Raw genomic sequence first — 19297 nt, 5'->3', positions numbered from 1 at the left:
TTTATATTTGCAAATAAACTATAATAAAATTAATTGCTTTAAAAGGTACAATCAAGGGAAGGAATGTTATGTTATAAAATGAATCTCTACTGTTCTGTGTAATTATAATTAAATGACACAAAATGCCCTAATTACACGTGACAGCTGAAATCAGCATAGTATCACAACAGTCACAAAGGAATAATAAATCACTAATAACTATAAACAATGTTTTTTTTTCTATGACATTTAAAAAATTATTTTATTTTTGTAAATTAATATATGGGTGTGTGGTGCAATCCAATAGTCTCCATGTACAGTAGTTCAAAATACTACAGGGATATCACTGTACAAGTGTCAACTTCAATACACAATTAAAAACAAAATACTAATAGATGAAATTCAGCACCACAAAGAGGTGACAACAGTGACAAGGTATTTTGCTACATACTCTTCATATATCTCCATGTCTCCAACAAAGGATTCACATAGATTTGAGCACAGACTAACGTTGCACTTTATCTGTGAATAGGCGTCATGGAAATGATTGAGCTTTATTATATTTTGCAATACATATCTAAAAAAGAATCTATGTATACATTTTACACATTATACAGATATATATATATAATAGAAGGAATCAAGCTCAGCACTCTCCAGGCTTCAATATTCGTTTAAAAATAAGTCCTTTATTTCCTATGTTACATTTGGGCTCACGCCCGTCGTCGGGGACAGTCTTATATATGATTCCTTCTATTGTATTGGGTTTCCATACCCAGGGAGGGTACCAGGGCAAGATACAAAAGAGACCATCCATTGAGTGCCAGGTCAAACCGATTGATTGATTGATTGATTGATTGATTGATTGATTGTATATATATATATATATATATATATATATATATACACACACAGTATATATATATATATATACACTGCTCAAAAAAATAAAGGGAACACTAAAATAACACATCCTAAATCTGAATAAATGAAATACTCTTATCAAATACTTTGTTCTTTACATAGTTGAATGTGCTGACAACAAAATCACACAAAAATTATCAATGGAAATCAAATGTATTAACCCATGGAGGTCTGGATTTGGAGTCACACTCAAAATTAAAGTGGAAAAACACACTACGGGCTGATCCAACTTTGATGTAATGTCCTTAAAACAAGTCAAAATGAGGCTCAGTACTGTGTGTGGCCTCCACGTGCCTGTGTGACCTCCCTACAACCCACACAAGTGGCTCAGGTTGTGCAGCTCATCCAGGATGGCACATCCATGCGAGCTGTGGCAAGATTTGCTATGTCTGTCAGCGTAGTGTCCAGAGCATGGAGGCGCTACCAGGAGACAGGCCAGTACATCAGGAGACGTGGAGGAGGCCGTAGGAGGGCAACAACCCAGCAGCAGGACCACTACATCCACCTTTGTGCAAGGAGGAACAGGAGAAGCACTACCAGAGCCCTGCAAAATGACCTCCAGCAAGCCACAAATGTGCATGTGTCTACTCAAACGATCAGAAACAGGCTCCATGAAGGTGGTATGAGGGCCCGACGTCCACAGGTGGGGGTTGTGCTCACAGCCCAACACCGTGCAGGACGTTTGGCATTTGCCAGAGAACATCAAGATTGGCAAATTCACCACTGGCACCCTGTGCTCTTCACAGATGAAAGCAGGTTCTCACTGAGCACATGTTACAGACATGACAGAGTCTGGAGACGCTAAGGAGAACGTTCTGCTGCCTGCAACATCCTCCAGCATGACCGGTTTGGCATTGGGTCAGTAATGGTGTGGGGTGGCATTTCTGTGGGGGGCCGCACAGCCCTCCATGGGCTCGCCAGAGGTAGCCTGACTGCCATTAGGTACCGAGATGAGATCCTCAGACCCCTTGTGAGACCATATGCTGGTGCGGTTGGCCCTGCGTTCCTCCTAATGCAAGACAATGCTAGACCTCATGTGGCTGGAGTGTGTCAGGAGTTCCTGCAAGACGAAGGCATTGATGCTATGGACTGGCCCGCCCGTTCCCCAGACCTGAATCCAATTGAGCACATCTGGGACATCATGTCTCGCTCCATCCACCAATGCCACATTGCACCACAGACTGTCCAGGAGTTGGCGGATGCTTTAGTCCAGGTCTGGGAGGAGATCCCTCAGGAGACCATTCGCCACCTTATCAGGAGCATGCCTAGGCGTTGTAGGGAGGTCATACAGGCACGTGGAGGCCACACACAGTACTGAGCCTCATTTTGACTTGTTTTAAGGACATTACATCAAAGTTGGATCAGCCTGTAGTGTGTTTTTCCACTTTAATTTTGAGTGTGACTCCAAATCCAGACCTCCATTGATCATTTTTGTGTGATTTTGTTGTCAGCACATTCAACTATGTAAAGAACAAAGTATTTAATAAGAATATTTCATTCATACAGATCTAGGATGTGTTATTTTCGTCTTCCATTTTTTTGAGCAGTGTATATATATATATATATAATATGTTACTGGTTTAAGTAGTATTTGCACAATAGGTCTACAATGTCTAAATAGACAGTCAAAAGATCAACACCATATGGTCGACATGCATTAGGTCGACAGGTACAAAATGTCAGCAGGTACAAAAGGGTGACAGTGCTTAAAGTTAACACGTACAACAGGTTGACAAGTTCAGAAGGTCAACATGACGATGGTCAACACACAAATGGGCAACACATTTTTTGGGGGTTTCATATGTTTTTTCAACATTTGCTTGACTTACTATCCATGTGGACATCTATTGGTGATAGTAACCTGTGGCTAGCAAAGTGGAGTGAGCCACCTAGCCTGAAGTCTGGCGAGCAAAGCGAGCACAAAAGTTTACACATTTGTACTGATGGTGTTCATTTAATATTGAATATACAAGATTTAGCTTAAAAAACTCTCGACCTATTGACGATCTTCCTAGACATTGTAGATCTATTATACCACACCCAATTAAAATACTAGAATATTTTAGTATATGATCAATAGCTGTTCACAAACACTGACATTTGACTGGATTCACAATTCTAATTAGTACTGCAAAGAAGACTTCCCACTAATGCCAATGCTGTTGCAAATTAGGGATTGGGGAGTGTAGAGATGTTAATTAAAATACAAGTATATTTCATAATTGTATTTTATTATGGTTTTCTTTTTAATATTAAATGTATATTACTACTTGTGGATTGGATGAACATTTAGTAATCCAGCTATAACATCCCAAGATGGTTGGGAAGAGCCAGTAATAGCAATAAGTAAGTACAAAATGAAGTATACCTTTAAATACCTAGAAGTAGACATGAGAGAAACATTTTAGCAGATCTTGATATTTTATGAAAGTCTATATTTCTTGAGTTGTTACAGTATTTACTGCAGTTTATTAAGATTGGTCCGAAAAAAGTTTTGGAATACAGGACAAAATTGTCTTTTGAAATATTTTTGGGACAAAAATGTTTATTAAAATGTAATCAAGTTCTATAAAATAGTCCCTTAAATCTGTTTTGAAATAATTTAAATAATAAAACATTATTTATTAATTATTTTAGGAAAAAATTACCTATTGGCCATATAATGTGAATAAACCAACTCAACTACTGGTGAATCTTTAGCCAAATATATTTAATTCTTATAAGGTCCACCATTCCATCTTGTGCTGTTTGTCTCTGTGCCATCACCATGTACAGTATTTTTACTTAACTATCATTATTGATATAATCATGTACATGTCTAAAGGGCCGGTGCAAGGTTTCCCAGCACCCTAGGCAAATCATCAGCAAACCCCCCCCCCAAAAAAAAAAAATATATATATATATATATCAGAGGCGTAACTAGGGATTTTGGAGCCCAGGGCTATATCATTAATGGCGCCCCCCCCCCCCCAAAAAAAAGCGAAGGGTGAAATCATGCGCGCGCGCTCCGGAAAAGGGGCCGTGGCCACTAAACGGGGCATGTCCCTCAGTGTAGTAATACCCCTTATACTCTCTAGTACTGGTGCCCCTTTCAAATTTTAGCACACTGAATGAGCCGAAATTCACATTGTAGCACACTGAATGAGCTGAAATTCACCTTGTAGCACACTGAATGAGCTGAAATTCACATTGTAGCACACTGAATGAGCTGAAATTCACCTTGTAGCACACTGAATGAGCCGAAATTCACATTGTGGCACACTGACTAAGCCGAAATACACATTGTAGCACACTGAATGAGCCGAAATTCACCTTGTAGCACACTGAATGAGCCGAAATTCACACTGTAGCACACTGTATGAGCCGAAATTCACCTTGTAGCACACTGACTAAGCCGAAATACACATTATAGCACACTGAATGAGCCGAAATTCACCTTGTAGCACACTGAATGAGCCGACATTCACATTGTAGCACACTGAATGAGCCGAAATTCACACTGTAGCACACTGAATGAGCCAAAATTCACATTGTAGCACACTAAATGAGACGAAATTCACACTGTAGCACACTGAATGAGCCGAAATTCACACTGTAGCACACTGAATGTGCCGAAATTCACCTTGTAGCACACTGAATAAGCCGACATTCACATTGTAGCACACTGAATGAGCAGAAATTCACACTGTAGCACACTGAATGAGCCAAAATTCACATTATAGCACACTGAATGAGCCGAAATTCACATTGTAGCACACTGAATGAGCCGAAATTCACACTGTAGCACACTGAATGAGCCGAAATTCACCTTGTAGCACACTGAATGAGCCAACATTCACACTGTAGCACACTGAATGAGCCGAAATTCACACTGTAGCACACTGAATGAGCCGAAATTCACACTGTAGCACACTGAATGAGCCGAAATTCACATTGTAGCACACTGAATGAGCCGAAATTCACATTGTAGCACACTGAATGAGCCGAAATACACATTGTAGGACACTGAATGAGCCGACATTCACATTGTAGCACACTGAATGAGCCGAAATTCACATTGTACGACACGGTATTCTAGAGGGGGGACATGTGGGGAGCTAACAAGGGGGCATGGAGAGAGAGGCATACAGAGAGAAAGGCATGAAGAGAGATGGGGCATTAAGAGGGAGAGAAGAGGGGGGCTTGGTATGAGGAGAAAGAGGCATATGGGGGGGGGGGGAGAGCGCAAGGGAGTGAGATTTCAGAGAGGTGCTCTGGAGAGCAGTTACACATACAGACAGTACCTTCAGGTGAGGAGGCAGCTCCGTGGTGTCACAAGCTGGGCGATCTGGTATTATTTGCAGTGCTCAAATGCTTCTGGACCCCGCAGCCCACCAAAACATTATGCGGCCATGGGGAATTATAAGATAAGCGGGAGGAGACGTAGAAGGCAGGAGGAGGCAATGCGGGAGATTGACGGGGTCACGGGGATAGGCAGAGAGAAAGGGAGAATGACGGGGATAGGCAGAGTTGCGCAGCGGCTGATCCAGGAGTCCAGGACAGACTCTTCAGACTTATACTGTCCTGGACTCCTGGATCAGCCGCTGCGTAACTCTGCCTATCTCCGTGTGAAGTGAAGAGGAGCCGAGCCCGCTTGCCTGTGTACAGCTCCGGGAGCGCTGCGGTCACGCTCCCGGCTCCCAGCAGCAGAACACACATGACGGAGGCAGCATAGTGCGCCAGCGCGGTGCGGCGCTATAGTAACGGGCGGCAATAGCGGGGGCGGGTGGTGACGGATAATAAGTCCTTTCCTCCCTGGGTGAATGTGCCGCCCCCGGACATCGGGGTGGGTATGAGAAGGGAGGGGGAGTCAGTGAGCGACGCAGCAGTGAAGGAGCAAGAGGTGAGCCGGAACGCGGTGGCCTTACATTTTTTTTTTTTTTACTCAGCACCGCCCTTAAAGTGCCGGCGCCCATAGGCAGCTGCCTAAAGCTGCCTAGTGGTAGCGCCGGCCCTGCATGTCTATATACTGCATGATGTCATCTGTTCACACCTAATGATGTTTGAATTAAGAATAGATCAATTACATATGTACATAGAGCATGTATGTAAAATGAACATATCTAAAAACTAAGAAGTGCATGTATAGTGTTCTGTCTTCTTGGTTTGACAGTTTAAATAATTATCACCTCTTCTCAAATAATATGAACAAATCTCTAACATTATTAACAGGAGTGCCAATCCTCATTGTAACCATAACTATGCATTCAGGTCTGTCAAGCACAATCCTCTTGTGTACACATGGTGAGATTTATTGTCCAATCTGTCTGGTGAGAACAAAAATCTGGTAATGGATGAGAGCAAATGACAATAGACCATTGCTCCCACCCTGGAAAATAGACAATGGTTGTTCAAACAAATAGGTTAAATCAGTTTGTTTGGAAAAATGTGTTAAATCAATAGTTTTAATCCATTTTCCAGTGTTTGAGAGAAAATGGTTGATTGTCATTTGTTCTCATGCATTGCCAGATTTTTGTTCTCACCAGACAGATTGGACAGATAAATCTCACCATGTGTACACACGATTTCTTCAGCAGTGATAATATTTGCAGACTACTACTGAAATACCACATACGGGATGTTATCTACTGTAACAGTTTTGGGAATAATAATATTTTAAAAAATAATAATCCTATCATCTCAGAAGACTTACAAAGAAGGTGGGGCAGTAGTACAATGCAGGACACAATCAGGCAAATTCATTAAAAATGAGCACTGGTTTAACCACTTGCCTGGCATGGTCGCATCAGATGCAACCATGCCTGCAAGTGCTCTATCTGTCCTGGTCGCACAGGATGCGACCAGTCAGATAGACAGTGTTAGCAGCGGCAGGGAAGAGAAAATTCCCTCCGTTGCTGCTGTCAGAGGGACCGGAAGGTCCCTCTGCCTCCCTGCACTCACCCCTACTGATTTCCGTGCTGCCGATCACTGCTGATTGGTCAGCATGGCAGGATCCCCCCCTCCTGCAGCTGCAGACAATGGCAGCAGCTGGGGAGTGTAAACTAATCTCCCAAGCCACCCCCAGACCCCCCTGTATACCTGCAGGCTGTCCAGGCTTTCAAAATGAATGCTGCAATGCCGTGATCGATGTTTGGAAAAAAAATATTAAAAAAAAAATATATTATTTTTTTTAACTAAAATCATTTGGGATAGGGTTAAATTCATGTTCTTCACCTATTCACTCATAAAACCCCCCGACAATTTCGGAGCGGTTTTTGGGAAAATAAATTGTCAGTTAGGTGGCTAAAAAATTAGAAAACAGTGCAAACACTGTTGTATGTTAAGTGCAACACACTTAGCACTGAAATAGTTTCTTCTACATTAAGGCTAAATCATTCCAATACATTCCAACGTATGGTACTAGATCAATACTAGATGTACAAAATGAGAAGTCTGCACATGAGCTTAAGGAAACTAAAGAACCAAAACAGAAATCACTGTAAGCAATTAGCACACAAAGGTGCCAGGGGGTTTGGGGAAGGGGGGGTAGGCGAGCTGGGATTAAGGTTTCAGGAAATTTTGTTCAACAAAGACTTTATGATATGATCACTAACATAATAGCAGCCTAATCTGCTATACAATTACCAGTTGGTCTATGTGAAAGCAGCCATGATATGCAGCATGCATTTATCAGAGTGGATATATAAGTAAAATGACTGTACTTTGAGACAGACACACTCACCTAGCAATTCATTCAAGCCCACATATCCAAAACCTAATAGGACTTGGTAAAATGAGCATATGTATGAATATTGCATTGTACAGCACAGGTAAGTATATTAGGCCTGTACTGCAAATGTAATTACCAATGACATGCTTCCTTTTCAAGACTATTAGTAAATTTCATGACACAAAGTTATTTATTCAACAATAAGTAACATTATGGAACATTATACATACAATGAGTACTCATGGGTTAGATTATACCAGTTCTAAAATTGAATTTTTTATGGATATTATGTGTATCACACTCATAAGAAGTACATGAGTATAGTTGATCCCTAAAAGTTACATAGTCCTAATACAAATAAAAGGCATTTGAAACAGGAACAAGCATTCAGTAGCACTTCAGCAAATTGTAATTTGAGCACAGGAAAATTAAATAAATTTTTTTTTAAATAACTATAGGAAGACACAAAATGGTCTAATCATCATGTCCAGGGGCCATATTCATCAGTTAAGGGGCCTATACATCATGTTCATGATAATTAAGTATTAAACTTGCTGCAAGTAGCAGTAGTGAATACAAAATCACCAGCAAAACTCAACATTGCTTCTGTGCAAACACAATCAGGTGTTCCCGCAAAAGCTATCACTGATGTCTTAGTAGTGGTAAAACTTAGCACTGCCGAGTCTCACTGGAGTTCACACATGCACACAAAAATCCTGTGACTGGTGGAAGGAGTTGATCAGGGGAGGAGGGATCCAGTCAGAAGGAGTGTGGTGCGGGACCAAATGCCATCTGAAGATCGTGAAAGTTCCACCTGTCAAGCTCCAAAAATTTTGCATTTTCAGAGCTTTATGAACTTAGATCCCCATACTACTGTATCATGACAACGGGCCAGATCAGGATTCAAAGGAAATTACATTTATAATGAATGGTCCAATACTTAATTTATACACAAGTAGGTTTTAAATGTCTACTTTTGTAGAAATCATGGGATGAGGAATAGACCCCAAAAAAGTTATAAGTGTAATATCATGTAACTAAACATGTACACACCTTCAAATATCATTATTAATCCATGTATAGTGTGTCAGATACAAATGGGTACCCAAAAGAAACAGGAATTGTGTTCTATAGGGAAGGGCGCTTGTAGTATGGGCTTCCGCCACTAGGTGAATTTTTGCCGAACCCTTCTCAGTGAGTATCCTCACTGTTGTTGCGGGGGAAGGTAGCGTTTGACTGTAGTGATTTTTTTTTCAACAAGTTATTCACACTTTTTTGCCTGTTTTTAGTGAAGTCATATGTGAAAACAATGCTCTTTTGCTTCTTTGATGTGAGAGGGATTGTGCAATCAGAATGTGTACCCCAGGGTGAAACTGTCAACCAAAGTTTTTATTTGGAAATTTTGAAAGGCTGCATCACGATTTGAGGAAGAAAAGTCCCGATTTGCTTAACCCACCATATTCACCTGATCTCACTCTGTGTGACCTTATTTTATTTTCTTGGATGAAAACAGACCTTAAATGAATACATTTTGGTGATATTGAAGAGGTGAAACAAAAAAAAAGGCAAAAGTACTAAAAGGCGTAAACAAAGATAGGATTAAAAAATGTTTTGAGCAATGGAAAAAACATTCTTACATTTTTGGGTACCCTCCGTATGGAACACCATATATAGGACATTATCAATCTTCTGCACGTAATGGACAATATATCTGTAGTTCATCTATTTATATTATTTTAACACCAAGATACACTAGAGTAAATAAACTACTTGTCCAGCAAAAAGCAGTTTTGTGCTATTCCTCAATTATTTTATTTGGTACAGTATAAAAATCTATTGGTATCAATCAAATTCTCTCTATACTATGAATTTTTATTCAAGAGAATGAAACATGAGCATATTTTTTATGTAAAAACTACAAATCTTAATTTCATCTGTGGTTTAAGGATAGTACCAGATTGTATTACATAAACATTGTACAGTAAATGAAGGTAGCATATGTCTCATAAAAAATGGCATATACATACAGGATAGAATAGTCATGTCATGAAAGAAGATGTGATCAATAATGCATGAAGTATCATGGCAACTGCAAAAAGGGTGGCAGATGTAATTGGAATTTTAGACATAAGGAAGGTTAAAAAAATTCTCCCATTTTAAGCTACCTTTTTGAGCAATACCAATTACTTGCTTTTCACTTCTCCCTGTTTTGTCATACTTTCTTAAATGTAAAGCAGAACCAGGGGAAATATAAAGAGATAAATGCTGAAACTGGGGACTAGCAGAATTGAATAGTCTAGATATAGCAAACCATATAACTTTAGAAAATCCATAAGCACTTTATTTCCCTATAGCCATGTCCTCGGCCACAACTGTATACAGATACTGTGATGTATAAGAATTCCTATGGGGAAGGCAAGCTGTAAATCAGTCATATAAAGTAATACATGATACAATATTTTTTATTGGCCATAGGGGGTCATTCCGAGTTGATCGCTCGCTAGCTGTTTTTAGCAGCCGTGCAAACGCATAGTTGCCGCCCACCAGGGAGTGTATATTTGCTGTGCAAGGGTGCGATCAATTTTGCAGCTGAGAGATGCAAACACAATTTGTGCAGTTTCAGAGTAGCCCAGGACTTACTCTGCCGCTGCGATCACTTCTGCCTGTTCAGTCCCGGAATTGACGTCAGACACCCGTCCTGCAAACGCCTGGACACGCCTGCATTTCTCCAACCACTCCTGGAAAATGATCAGTTGACACCCAGAAACACTTCCTTCCTGTCAATCTCCTTGCGAACGCCTGCGCGAACAGATTAGTCGTAGAATCCATCTCTGTGCGCCGATCCGCTTTGCACTCGTATGACACGTCTGCGCATTACAGTGCATATGCATGCGCAGTTCTGACCTGATCGCTGCGCTGCGAAAATCTGCTGTGTGCGATCAGGTCAGAATGACCCCCACAGTTCTCAATGACAAACAAGAATAATAGTACCTATCAGGTTTTATAGATCAATGAAAGGACAGTTACCTATCTGCAAAGCAATGCTAAAATGTGTAGTATCACAGCCTAACTCCCTGGTACAAATATAAACAAAGACAACTACAGTAGCACTTAAACACTAAGAGATAAACAACCAAATATTGTAACACCCAAATAACTGCACATACAATTCTCATCCCTGAACAGCTATTAAGACTATAAATTAATCAAAATTACTATGTCTTTGAATAGTGTAACCATGCAAAATAAAATGTCAATATAGCCTGAAGAACCATATAATCTTGAATGGATAGGAGACAAGTGTTATTCTCAAGGAGATGGTGCACCGGTTGGCTATGAATCTATTACATAAACATACAAATATAGAATTTTATGGAAGATAAGAACCATTTGGCCCATCTAGTCTGTTCCTTTTTTACCTTTTGGTTACCTCAACCTTATTTGATCCTTAGTTCTTTGTAAGGATATTCTTATATCTATCCCAAGCATGTTTAAATTGCACTACTGTCCTGCGCCTGTAACTTGTTAAAACCCTTGATAAAGATGTGTCCTCATACAACTTTGCTGCAGTCATGCCAAACAGCCCCTCTTGGCAGACCAGGTAGTGTAAGAATCTTCTAGTGTTGGGCGTCTTTTTTGCTTATTTTTTTGCCAAAAATGCATCTTATTTGTGACAGACTGTGACTAGGACACACAAGGAGACTTTGCTGATATATTTGATATATGACACTTATATATCCATGCGTAACTGAGTCTCTGAATCTGTATATGAAGTGCTACAATGTAGCAGCTGCATCTTTTTTCCATATCAAGTTCTGTTCTGCTCCGTATACAGTCTCAGTCATACATAATATACAAGTCCAATATATCAAATTAATCAGCACAGTCTCCCCTTGCATACTAGCCATGTTGCAAAAAAAAAAAAGAAAAGCCTGACATTAGCAGAGTTGCACAGGACCTGTCTTCTCACTCATGCTAGGTATTTCTTGCTGTATGGCATATCGAGGCTGGATGTATGAGGACTATTTGAAAGTTTATGTCAAGTCCTACCTATCTCTTTTCTGATCCAAACTATACATATTTAGATCTTTTAGTTTATCCTGGTAAGTTTTGTGGTGTAGACCATGCACCATTGTAGTTGCCCTTCTTTGTACAGTCTCTAATGTTTTTATATCCTTCTAAAGATATGATCTCCACAACTGAACACCATTTTCTAGATGAGGCTGTACCAATGACCTATACAGTGGCATTATTACTACTTTCTTTCTACTACTGATTCCTCTCCCTATGCAATAAGCATTTAACTTGCCTTCCTCATTGTTTTGCTACATTGCTTACTTGCCTTTAAGTCATCTACTGAGGTGGAAAGATCTCTTTTCCCCTCAGTAGTTTCCATTATAGTGCTATTAACACTATATATAGCCTTTTGGTTTTTGAAACCCATGTGCATGATTTTGTATTTTTCTGCATTAAACTGTATTTATCATGGTCCTCAATCATTTGTTCACCCCTCCTGGTGTTTCTACACTATTTCATACTCTTGTGTCATCTGTAAAAAAGGCATACTTTTCCTTCGATACCTTTTGCAATGTCAACTGCCAATGAATTGCTTAAACTTATCCCCATCTCTGCAAAATCAGCTTTCCTAAAGTCCAACACCTTTGTTTTTTTTGTGACATGAGTTGGTCCCTGTCTTTGTAGTAAACCATACTGCTTCATGGTCACTGTATCCTACTATAGGATTTCTCACACTTTTATGTCTGATTTTCTGTAACCATTTGTGAGTATTATGTCTAATATTGGATCTTTTGCGAGTGGGCTCCACCAATTGATTGAGGGATGCTCTCTGCAAGGAATTTAGAAAGTTCCCACTTCTACGGGAACTTGCAAAAGACCTCTACCAGTTTACATTGGATAAATTAAAGTCGCCCATAATTATTACTGTATCTTACCTTTTAAAGCCATTTTAGTGATGCCCTGCAACAGGTTCCTGTTTAGTTTTTCCCCTGGCCTGGTGGTCTATAGATCACTCCAGTGCGAATAATGTAATTCTATGGTCACCTGAAGGACCTCAGCTTTTTTGTCAATATTTTGTTTTAAAGTAGCATTTATGCTCTTTTTCATATACACTGCTACCTCTCCTCCAATCTTTCCCATTGTCCTTTCTAAAAAAAAGCGCAATCCAGTAGAGCTATGTCCCAGCTATGTTTTTTAATGTGCCAAATCTCCATAATAACCACAATATTGAAACCATCCCTTGTCACTAATGCAACTAGTTCTGTAACTTTTGTTCCTGAGCTCCTCACATTTGCACACATACCTCTAAGGGGGAGATGTACTAAGCAGTGGAAAGAGTGGAGAAGTGACCCAGTGGAGAAGTTGCCCATGGCAACCAATCAGCATTGAAGTAACATTACCTCTAAGGGGGAGATGTACTAAGCAGTGGAACGAGTGGAGAAGGGACCCAGTGGAGACGTTGCCCATGGCAACCAATCAGCATTGAAGTAACATTTACAATTTGCATAGTATAAAATGATACAGAGCCCTTGATTGGATGCCATGGGCAATGTCTTAACTGGCTCACTTCTTCACTCTTTCCACTGCTTAGAACATCTCCCCCTAACAGTTTTGTTTGTGCATCTCTTATTCTTAGCCATGTTCATACACTTCAGTACATAACTAGACAGGTCAATACATAATAAAATGTAAATTTTTATGTTGTACTTACCTGGTTTAAGATCTTGTTCAATGTTTTATGCAGTGTTTTGAATATGAATATTTACTTTGTGATTCCCACACCAGCTGCCCCTGAAGTTACGTTATAGTAGGTCTGATTAGGACAGAGGACTGCATCTGAGCTAGCTGGTTAGCTGCTCAAGAAGATCAATTTGTAAAGTGTTTGCGTAAAGATCAGGCAGCATCTAAGGATCCAGTAATATATGATAGTGGTGACCAGCAACAGTTAGCCTTTTTTATCTAAGATTCAATTAAGTGGAAACTCTGAATTGTCCTAAGAGTAAGGTAGTTCCTAAATATCATAGGATAAGGATACATTAATTGGCCTTAATAATACATTACATCTGATCATAGTTGAAAGACAGAGGAATGTCAACAGTGTCATCTTGTGGTGGAACATACTGGGCTAGATGCATCATCGCTTGAAAAGAGATAAAATGGAGAGTGAAAAAACACCAGCCAATCAGGTCCTACCTGCCATGTCACAGGCTGTTAGGAGCTGATTGGCTGGCACTTTTTCACTCTCCATTTTATCACTTTCCAAGCAATGATGCATCTAGCCCAGTACTGTATACTATATTTCATAGATTGATGTTGTAATGTGAATGGTGCATATTAGCTGTAGAGAATTCCTAAATGTGTGTAGGGTACAAAAGTCTGGTGGGATCAAATGTAGTATGGAAGTATTTGACTTTTTCACAGAAGTGGGCCTGCCTCTGCGTATCTCACTTTGCTAGACAATTGATCGATGTTGATAATACAGGCTAACACCAATAAGCACATTTTTAAGCCAACAACACAATTAATGTATCAAAATGTACCGCCATTATTATAGGTTATATTATTATAGTGTTCCATGCACTATTCAAAGCATAAAGTCTATAGTTTCCAGTAATCAATACTGTACAGTATATAACATTTGGCACAGTCTAGTCCAATTCCTTACTGATCCCTGTACAACGTTCTCTCCTTAATTGGTTTGTGTAGAAGGGAGAATATTTCAAATAGTAATAAATAAAAGGTATTATTCCTTCCCAACCATGAGCCATCATATAATCCATTGTATATGGATCATGCAGAATTCAAAACTGTGTAATGTGGTAAATAAGGGTGGTCTTCAGTATGCCGAATGTCGGGATCCCGGCGCACAGTATACCGGTGCCGGAATCCCGACACACGGCATACCGACAGCTATTCTCCCTCGTGGGGGTCCACGACCCCCCTGGAGGGAGAATAAACTAGTGTGGCGCACGTAGCGCGCCACCGTGCCCGCAAGGGGCTCCTTTGCGCTCGCCCCACTGTCGGTATGTCGGCGGTCGGGCTTCCAGCACCGGTATGCTGGTAGCCGGGGGCCCGAGCGCCGGCATACCGTACTACACTCGGTAACAAAATATACTCATCTATATATAATGTAATTTTGTTTTTAGTAAGTTATCTATATAATACTCAATGGTGATCTGTCCATTCCCTGTAGCACATTGAGAGCAAGGGGCATTCGCCCCTCCCCCATCACCCGGAACAGCCACAGAGAAAGCACAGATCATCAGAAGATGAGATAAAAACTGTTATACTGACAATAAGGTAAGTATGGCATGGATCAGGTGGGGCAGTATGTCTCATCTTGTGTACAATATAAAATTTACATTACAGTATTAGATGGCACTACTGTCTTTGTAAAATTTGTTCTGCTGAGCAATAACAAACATCCATGCAAGCAAGGGCAAACACTAGTATATATACTATATATTTAGTTTTTTGGCTAGAAGCATTTACAAGAATTCACAGACAGTATTCATATTCTGTTATTTAATCATCATTTTTCTATTTAAATATGTGATATTAGAGAGAACAAACACAGATTCAGATGTTATGTAAATATGCATGGACAGCATGAAATATAAATACTTGCTCACTGGTGTAGAGTAATCTGATTGATACATGAGTTCATGTGAATTTTCTCCCTTGTAGACTTTATTCTTGCATCAATGGATGAGAGAAATGCCTATTCCAGTTAGGCATAACCTCCTTATTATCATGTCTTGATATTTTTTCATATTTAAATATTTTATTTTTTTCTGCTTGGTAGCTGCATTTCATATCTGGGCCACTTGAGTAATAAGCATATGCCATGTTCAAATATAGTATTGTCCATTCAGTAGCGAACAATTATTTTTATATTGACATTCTTATAAAAGGAAATTTAACAGGTATTACCTCAAGTTTCAGAATAACTGCATACATAATTATAAGCCTTTCTCAGTATGTTTTAATTATATTTTTTAATAACTGTTAACATAGATTCCATTTATTTTAGCTATTATTCCAAATATCAACCTTTCACACAATGTATGGATTAGAAAACCCATAAAGTAACTATTTTGCCAGACTATTAGAATTTTATCACATAGAAATTAAGTGCAGTTGATTCTTTTCAGACAGAAATTGAAAGTATTGGTTACATCATTGACTGGCATAGAAAATTGCAGTAGTTATGAATGAATTCACTCTCTAATTGATACACTTTACTGTTACTACTACATGCATTCTATGCTGAATATCTTGTACAAGTGCTACTTAGAAATGAAAGTACTTGATGATGATGATGATGATGATGATGATGATGATAATTTTAATGATGATCTACATAAGTAAAGTATTGAAATGTTTATGCATACATTTTTAATATTAGACTATATTCTGCATACATTTTAATACTAAGTTAAGACATAACAATTTTAGTGCGCACTACCATGTATTTTGTATTACTGCTGTGTCTGATTGTTAGTAAGAAATAACTTTAGGATAAAGTACTGTAGTCACAGTATCACTGTACAAAGTAGTTCATTTTTATGTTGCTGTTCATTATTGTAATATTTAAAGGGCTTTAAAATAGGTCTAAGCAGATAATATGTTATTTGTATATATTGCTGAGAATATGGAACACAGTGTAATTTCAGCACCAGTTTCTCACTGCATTTTTTTTTTCATTGCAAATGAATTATTTTTGACAAACATGTAACCTTGTGTATGATGTAAGAATATTATTTTGTTACTAAGTGAAACTTTTTTGAGTAAAAATACAGTATGCTGTGTAAATTATGATGTAAGAAAGGAGTTAAGTCTTAAGTGCAGCATATTTGTAGATGAAATCTGGATTCCCTTTCTGCATGGTTGGTCAGAATTATAATTAATTCTCCCTTGGATTAGAGATTCAGTACTGGATTAGTCTATCATTGATGACAGCATACTGCATCCTTCCAATGTGATATGCTTAAATTAAAAGAGTGCATTAACTTCAGTCATCTGTGTATGATCTAGTTCACAAAGAGTAATCTAGCAAAACAAGTTAAATAAAAAAAACTTAGCAGCAGTTTTTGTGCAACAAAATAGATTTTTCAGTCTGACAGTTCAAACCCATTAGATATCTTCTGTACAAAAATAATATTTTTAAAATCAAATATGTTTACCCAGGAAGCATATTTGGTTGTCGCCATTGCAAATTTCATGCAATTCACTAACTGGTCAATATGGTGGCACATTAGTGGTTTTCCAAAACTTCTCCTACTATAACATGAAAAATGAGTGAACAGTTCTCATGAATTCACCATTGCCAATATTGGATCGTAAGTACAGTATGCTTTATCAAGTCCCCTCAAAGCATACTGTACTTCTGAAAGAAAAAAGAATACTAACTAGTCCAAAGAATGCCTCCACTATTATATTATCTTAATAGTAAACATGATTGGGTATTTATATTTTCTTTTTCAGAATATTGGTCTTGAGATTATCTTTATTAAATATGTTTACTCTTCAATCTGCTTTACAGAATTGTTAAGCTTATTCATGGAGAACTAGGGATTTGCATGGAATGAATGTACATACAAATCTATAATATTACTATGGCATATACCATTTACTCTAATGTACATGTCTATGCATATAGTTTTCAATAGGTCTCCTACATGAAAATAACTATTTCTCCATGCAGTCTATTGGTAAATTATTCTTAGGGAAGGCTATTAGTACATAAGTGTGAGCTACAGTAGAAGAGAGGCAAATTAAGTTACAGTGAAGCTATTCCATGAACAGAGAAAGCCAGATAAAGCAGGAGAGATATCTGATGAATTCATTATTTGAATAAAATAAACCCTTATATTTTTATGAGTATGGAAGGGGAGGTTTTTTTGTATTAGTATTACTTTACTACATTGTATTAAGCTTCAACATTATAAGTAATATAATGCATGCTTGCATAACCCCAACAAAATAAATCAAAAATAAGTAGCAGTTCTAAAGTTCAACACAATTTTAACATTTATTATAGGCAACATAGGATTTATAAATGTTTCCCCATTAACAACAGCTCTCTCTCTCTCTCTCCCTCTCTCTCTAACCCCCCTCCCTCCCCCCTCTCCAAAAATGTCTAACTTTATTGCACAGTAACTAATACCAAGTTATAAAACTGTAACTTTATGCCCTCAATACAATAATTAGAAGCTAGATCTTCTCTCCCTCATAATACATTCATTGAATGGGTTAACCTGACTCTGTTGCTCACATAAGAAAAAAAACTTATTTGAACAAGCAAGCTGTTAAAAATAAATAAATAAATAAATAAGCCTAATGATCAATTTATATACGGGTTCCAATCTCTGAGAACGGATAGAATACGTCCAGAAATTAGCATACCTGCCTCCAAAAAGTCATATATTTTTCTCTGAAAATAACAAGCCAAAATATATAGACCATGTACAGTATAAGAGGCTTCAGCACAGACATGCCTGGAGAAATGCATAAGGTGAATTTGACAGAGCTGTCCACGGTTCTGAAATGCACAAACCTTATCTCCCATAACGACTTGAACATAAATATTTTGCTGTGACTGACAACACACACAATTAAATACAATAGACAGTGTAGCAAGTGATCGGTAACATACAGGTAAAAACACACACACAAAAAAAGGTATTGTAATCTATAGAAAGAAAACTACACCAGAATACTGTTAACTATGTTCTACATAGCAAATAAGTATAAACAATATGAAAGCTACAAGAAACGCTTCATTTATCTGACTATTGTCCTCTCACTGGAGACAGCGATGTGCTGAAACAAAGTGAGGACTTACGTGTTCCGTCGAATCTAGTCGCTATAGTATCTAAGAAGGTGTTCTGAGGTGCTAGTAATCCTTTCATAACAGGCATTTTTCCAGCCCGGTGTGTAATTCTCCATCAAAGTTTATAAACAAGGATGTTTTGGAAGAAAGAGCAGTGGGGGGAGGGATGGAGTGAGGAAGAGGAGGTGGTTGGTGAGAGGTGCTAGTGGTGAAAAGAGGAGGGGTGCGTCCACTGGTGATTCCTGATTATCCCTGGGAGCGCCCAGTCCACCAGAAGTCTCTGCTTTATCCTGAATATGCTGCAGCACAGCTGTGACCTTCCTCAGCCAGCTCTCCAAACCCAAAGAATGGATTAATGTAATCTCCGCAAAATGCCTCTGTATGTGTATTACCAAACCAAAGTTACCAGACTGTAGTTCCTTTAATAGAACGACGGAAACCCCCTCCAGAAAAACCGAAGCCAGTTAACCCCCTTTTCTAACAACGGTAGGAGTGAAATAATCAATACTAGGTGACAGTCTGGCTTCTTTCAAGCTTACAGCACACCCTCTCCTGATTGTTCCCAATGTACTGTGCGCTTAGATTGCACCATGGTATTCCACATAACCGTAACCTTCCAAAGAGCTAAATATAGAACCGTGCAAAAGAAAAGGAAGATTCCTGCAAGCACTGACTTTAGCCTGCAACACAAAAGCAGCAGCGGGGATGATAGAGAAAGTGAGGCTGGCCAGGAGAGCAGCTGGGACGTATGATAGCAGAATATGCAGGCATTTCTCTATTACATTTAGCCATTTCTCGTGCATTTTCTGTAAGCTCTAGACAATGCCGAGCAG

The 19297-nt window shown here is 38.8% G+C and overlaps 1 protein-coding gene across 2 annotated transcripts in view; it reads right to left on the bottom strand.

Moving 5' to 3' along the window:
• Positions 1-19097, bottom strand: part of KCNH8 (potassium voltage-gated channel subfamily H member 8) — a 667193-nt gene extending 648096 nt beyond the window's left edge. For both annotated transcript variants that reach the window (XM_063922193.1, XM_063922191.1), the window contains exon 1: positions 18477-19097. In XM_063922193.1, coding sequence (XP_063778263.1) covers positions 18477-18552 — 76 coding nt within the window. In that variant the 5' untranslated portion in view covers positions 18553-19097. The remainder of the gene's footprint in view (positions 1-18476) is intronic.
• Positions 19098-19297: the final 200 nt, after the last annotated feature.

The sequence above is a fragment of the Pseudophryne corroboree genome, chromosome 5 (genome assembly GCF_028390025.1).
Source record: "Pseudophryne corroboree isolate aPseCor3 chromosome 5, aPseCor3.hap2, whole genome shotgun sequence".
NCBI lineage: Eukaryota > Metazoa > Chordata > Amphibia > Anura > Myobatrachidae > Pseudophryne > Pseudophryne corroboree.
Note: the sequence above shows the minus strand (reverse complement) of the source record. Positions and strands in the feature narration are given on the sequence as shown.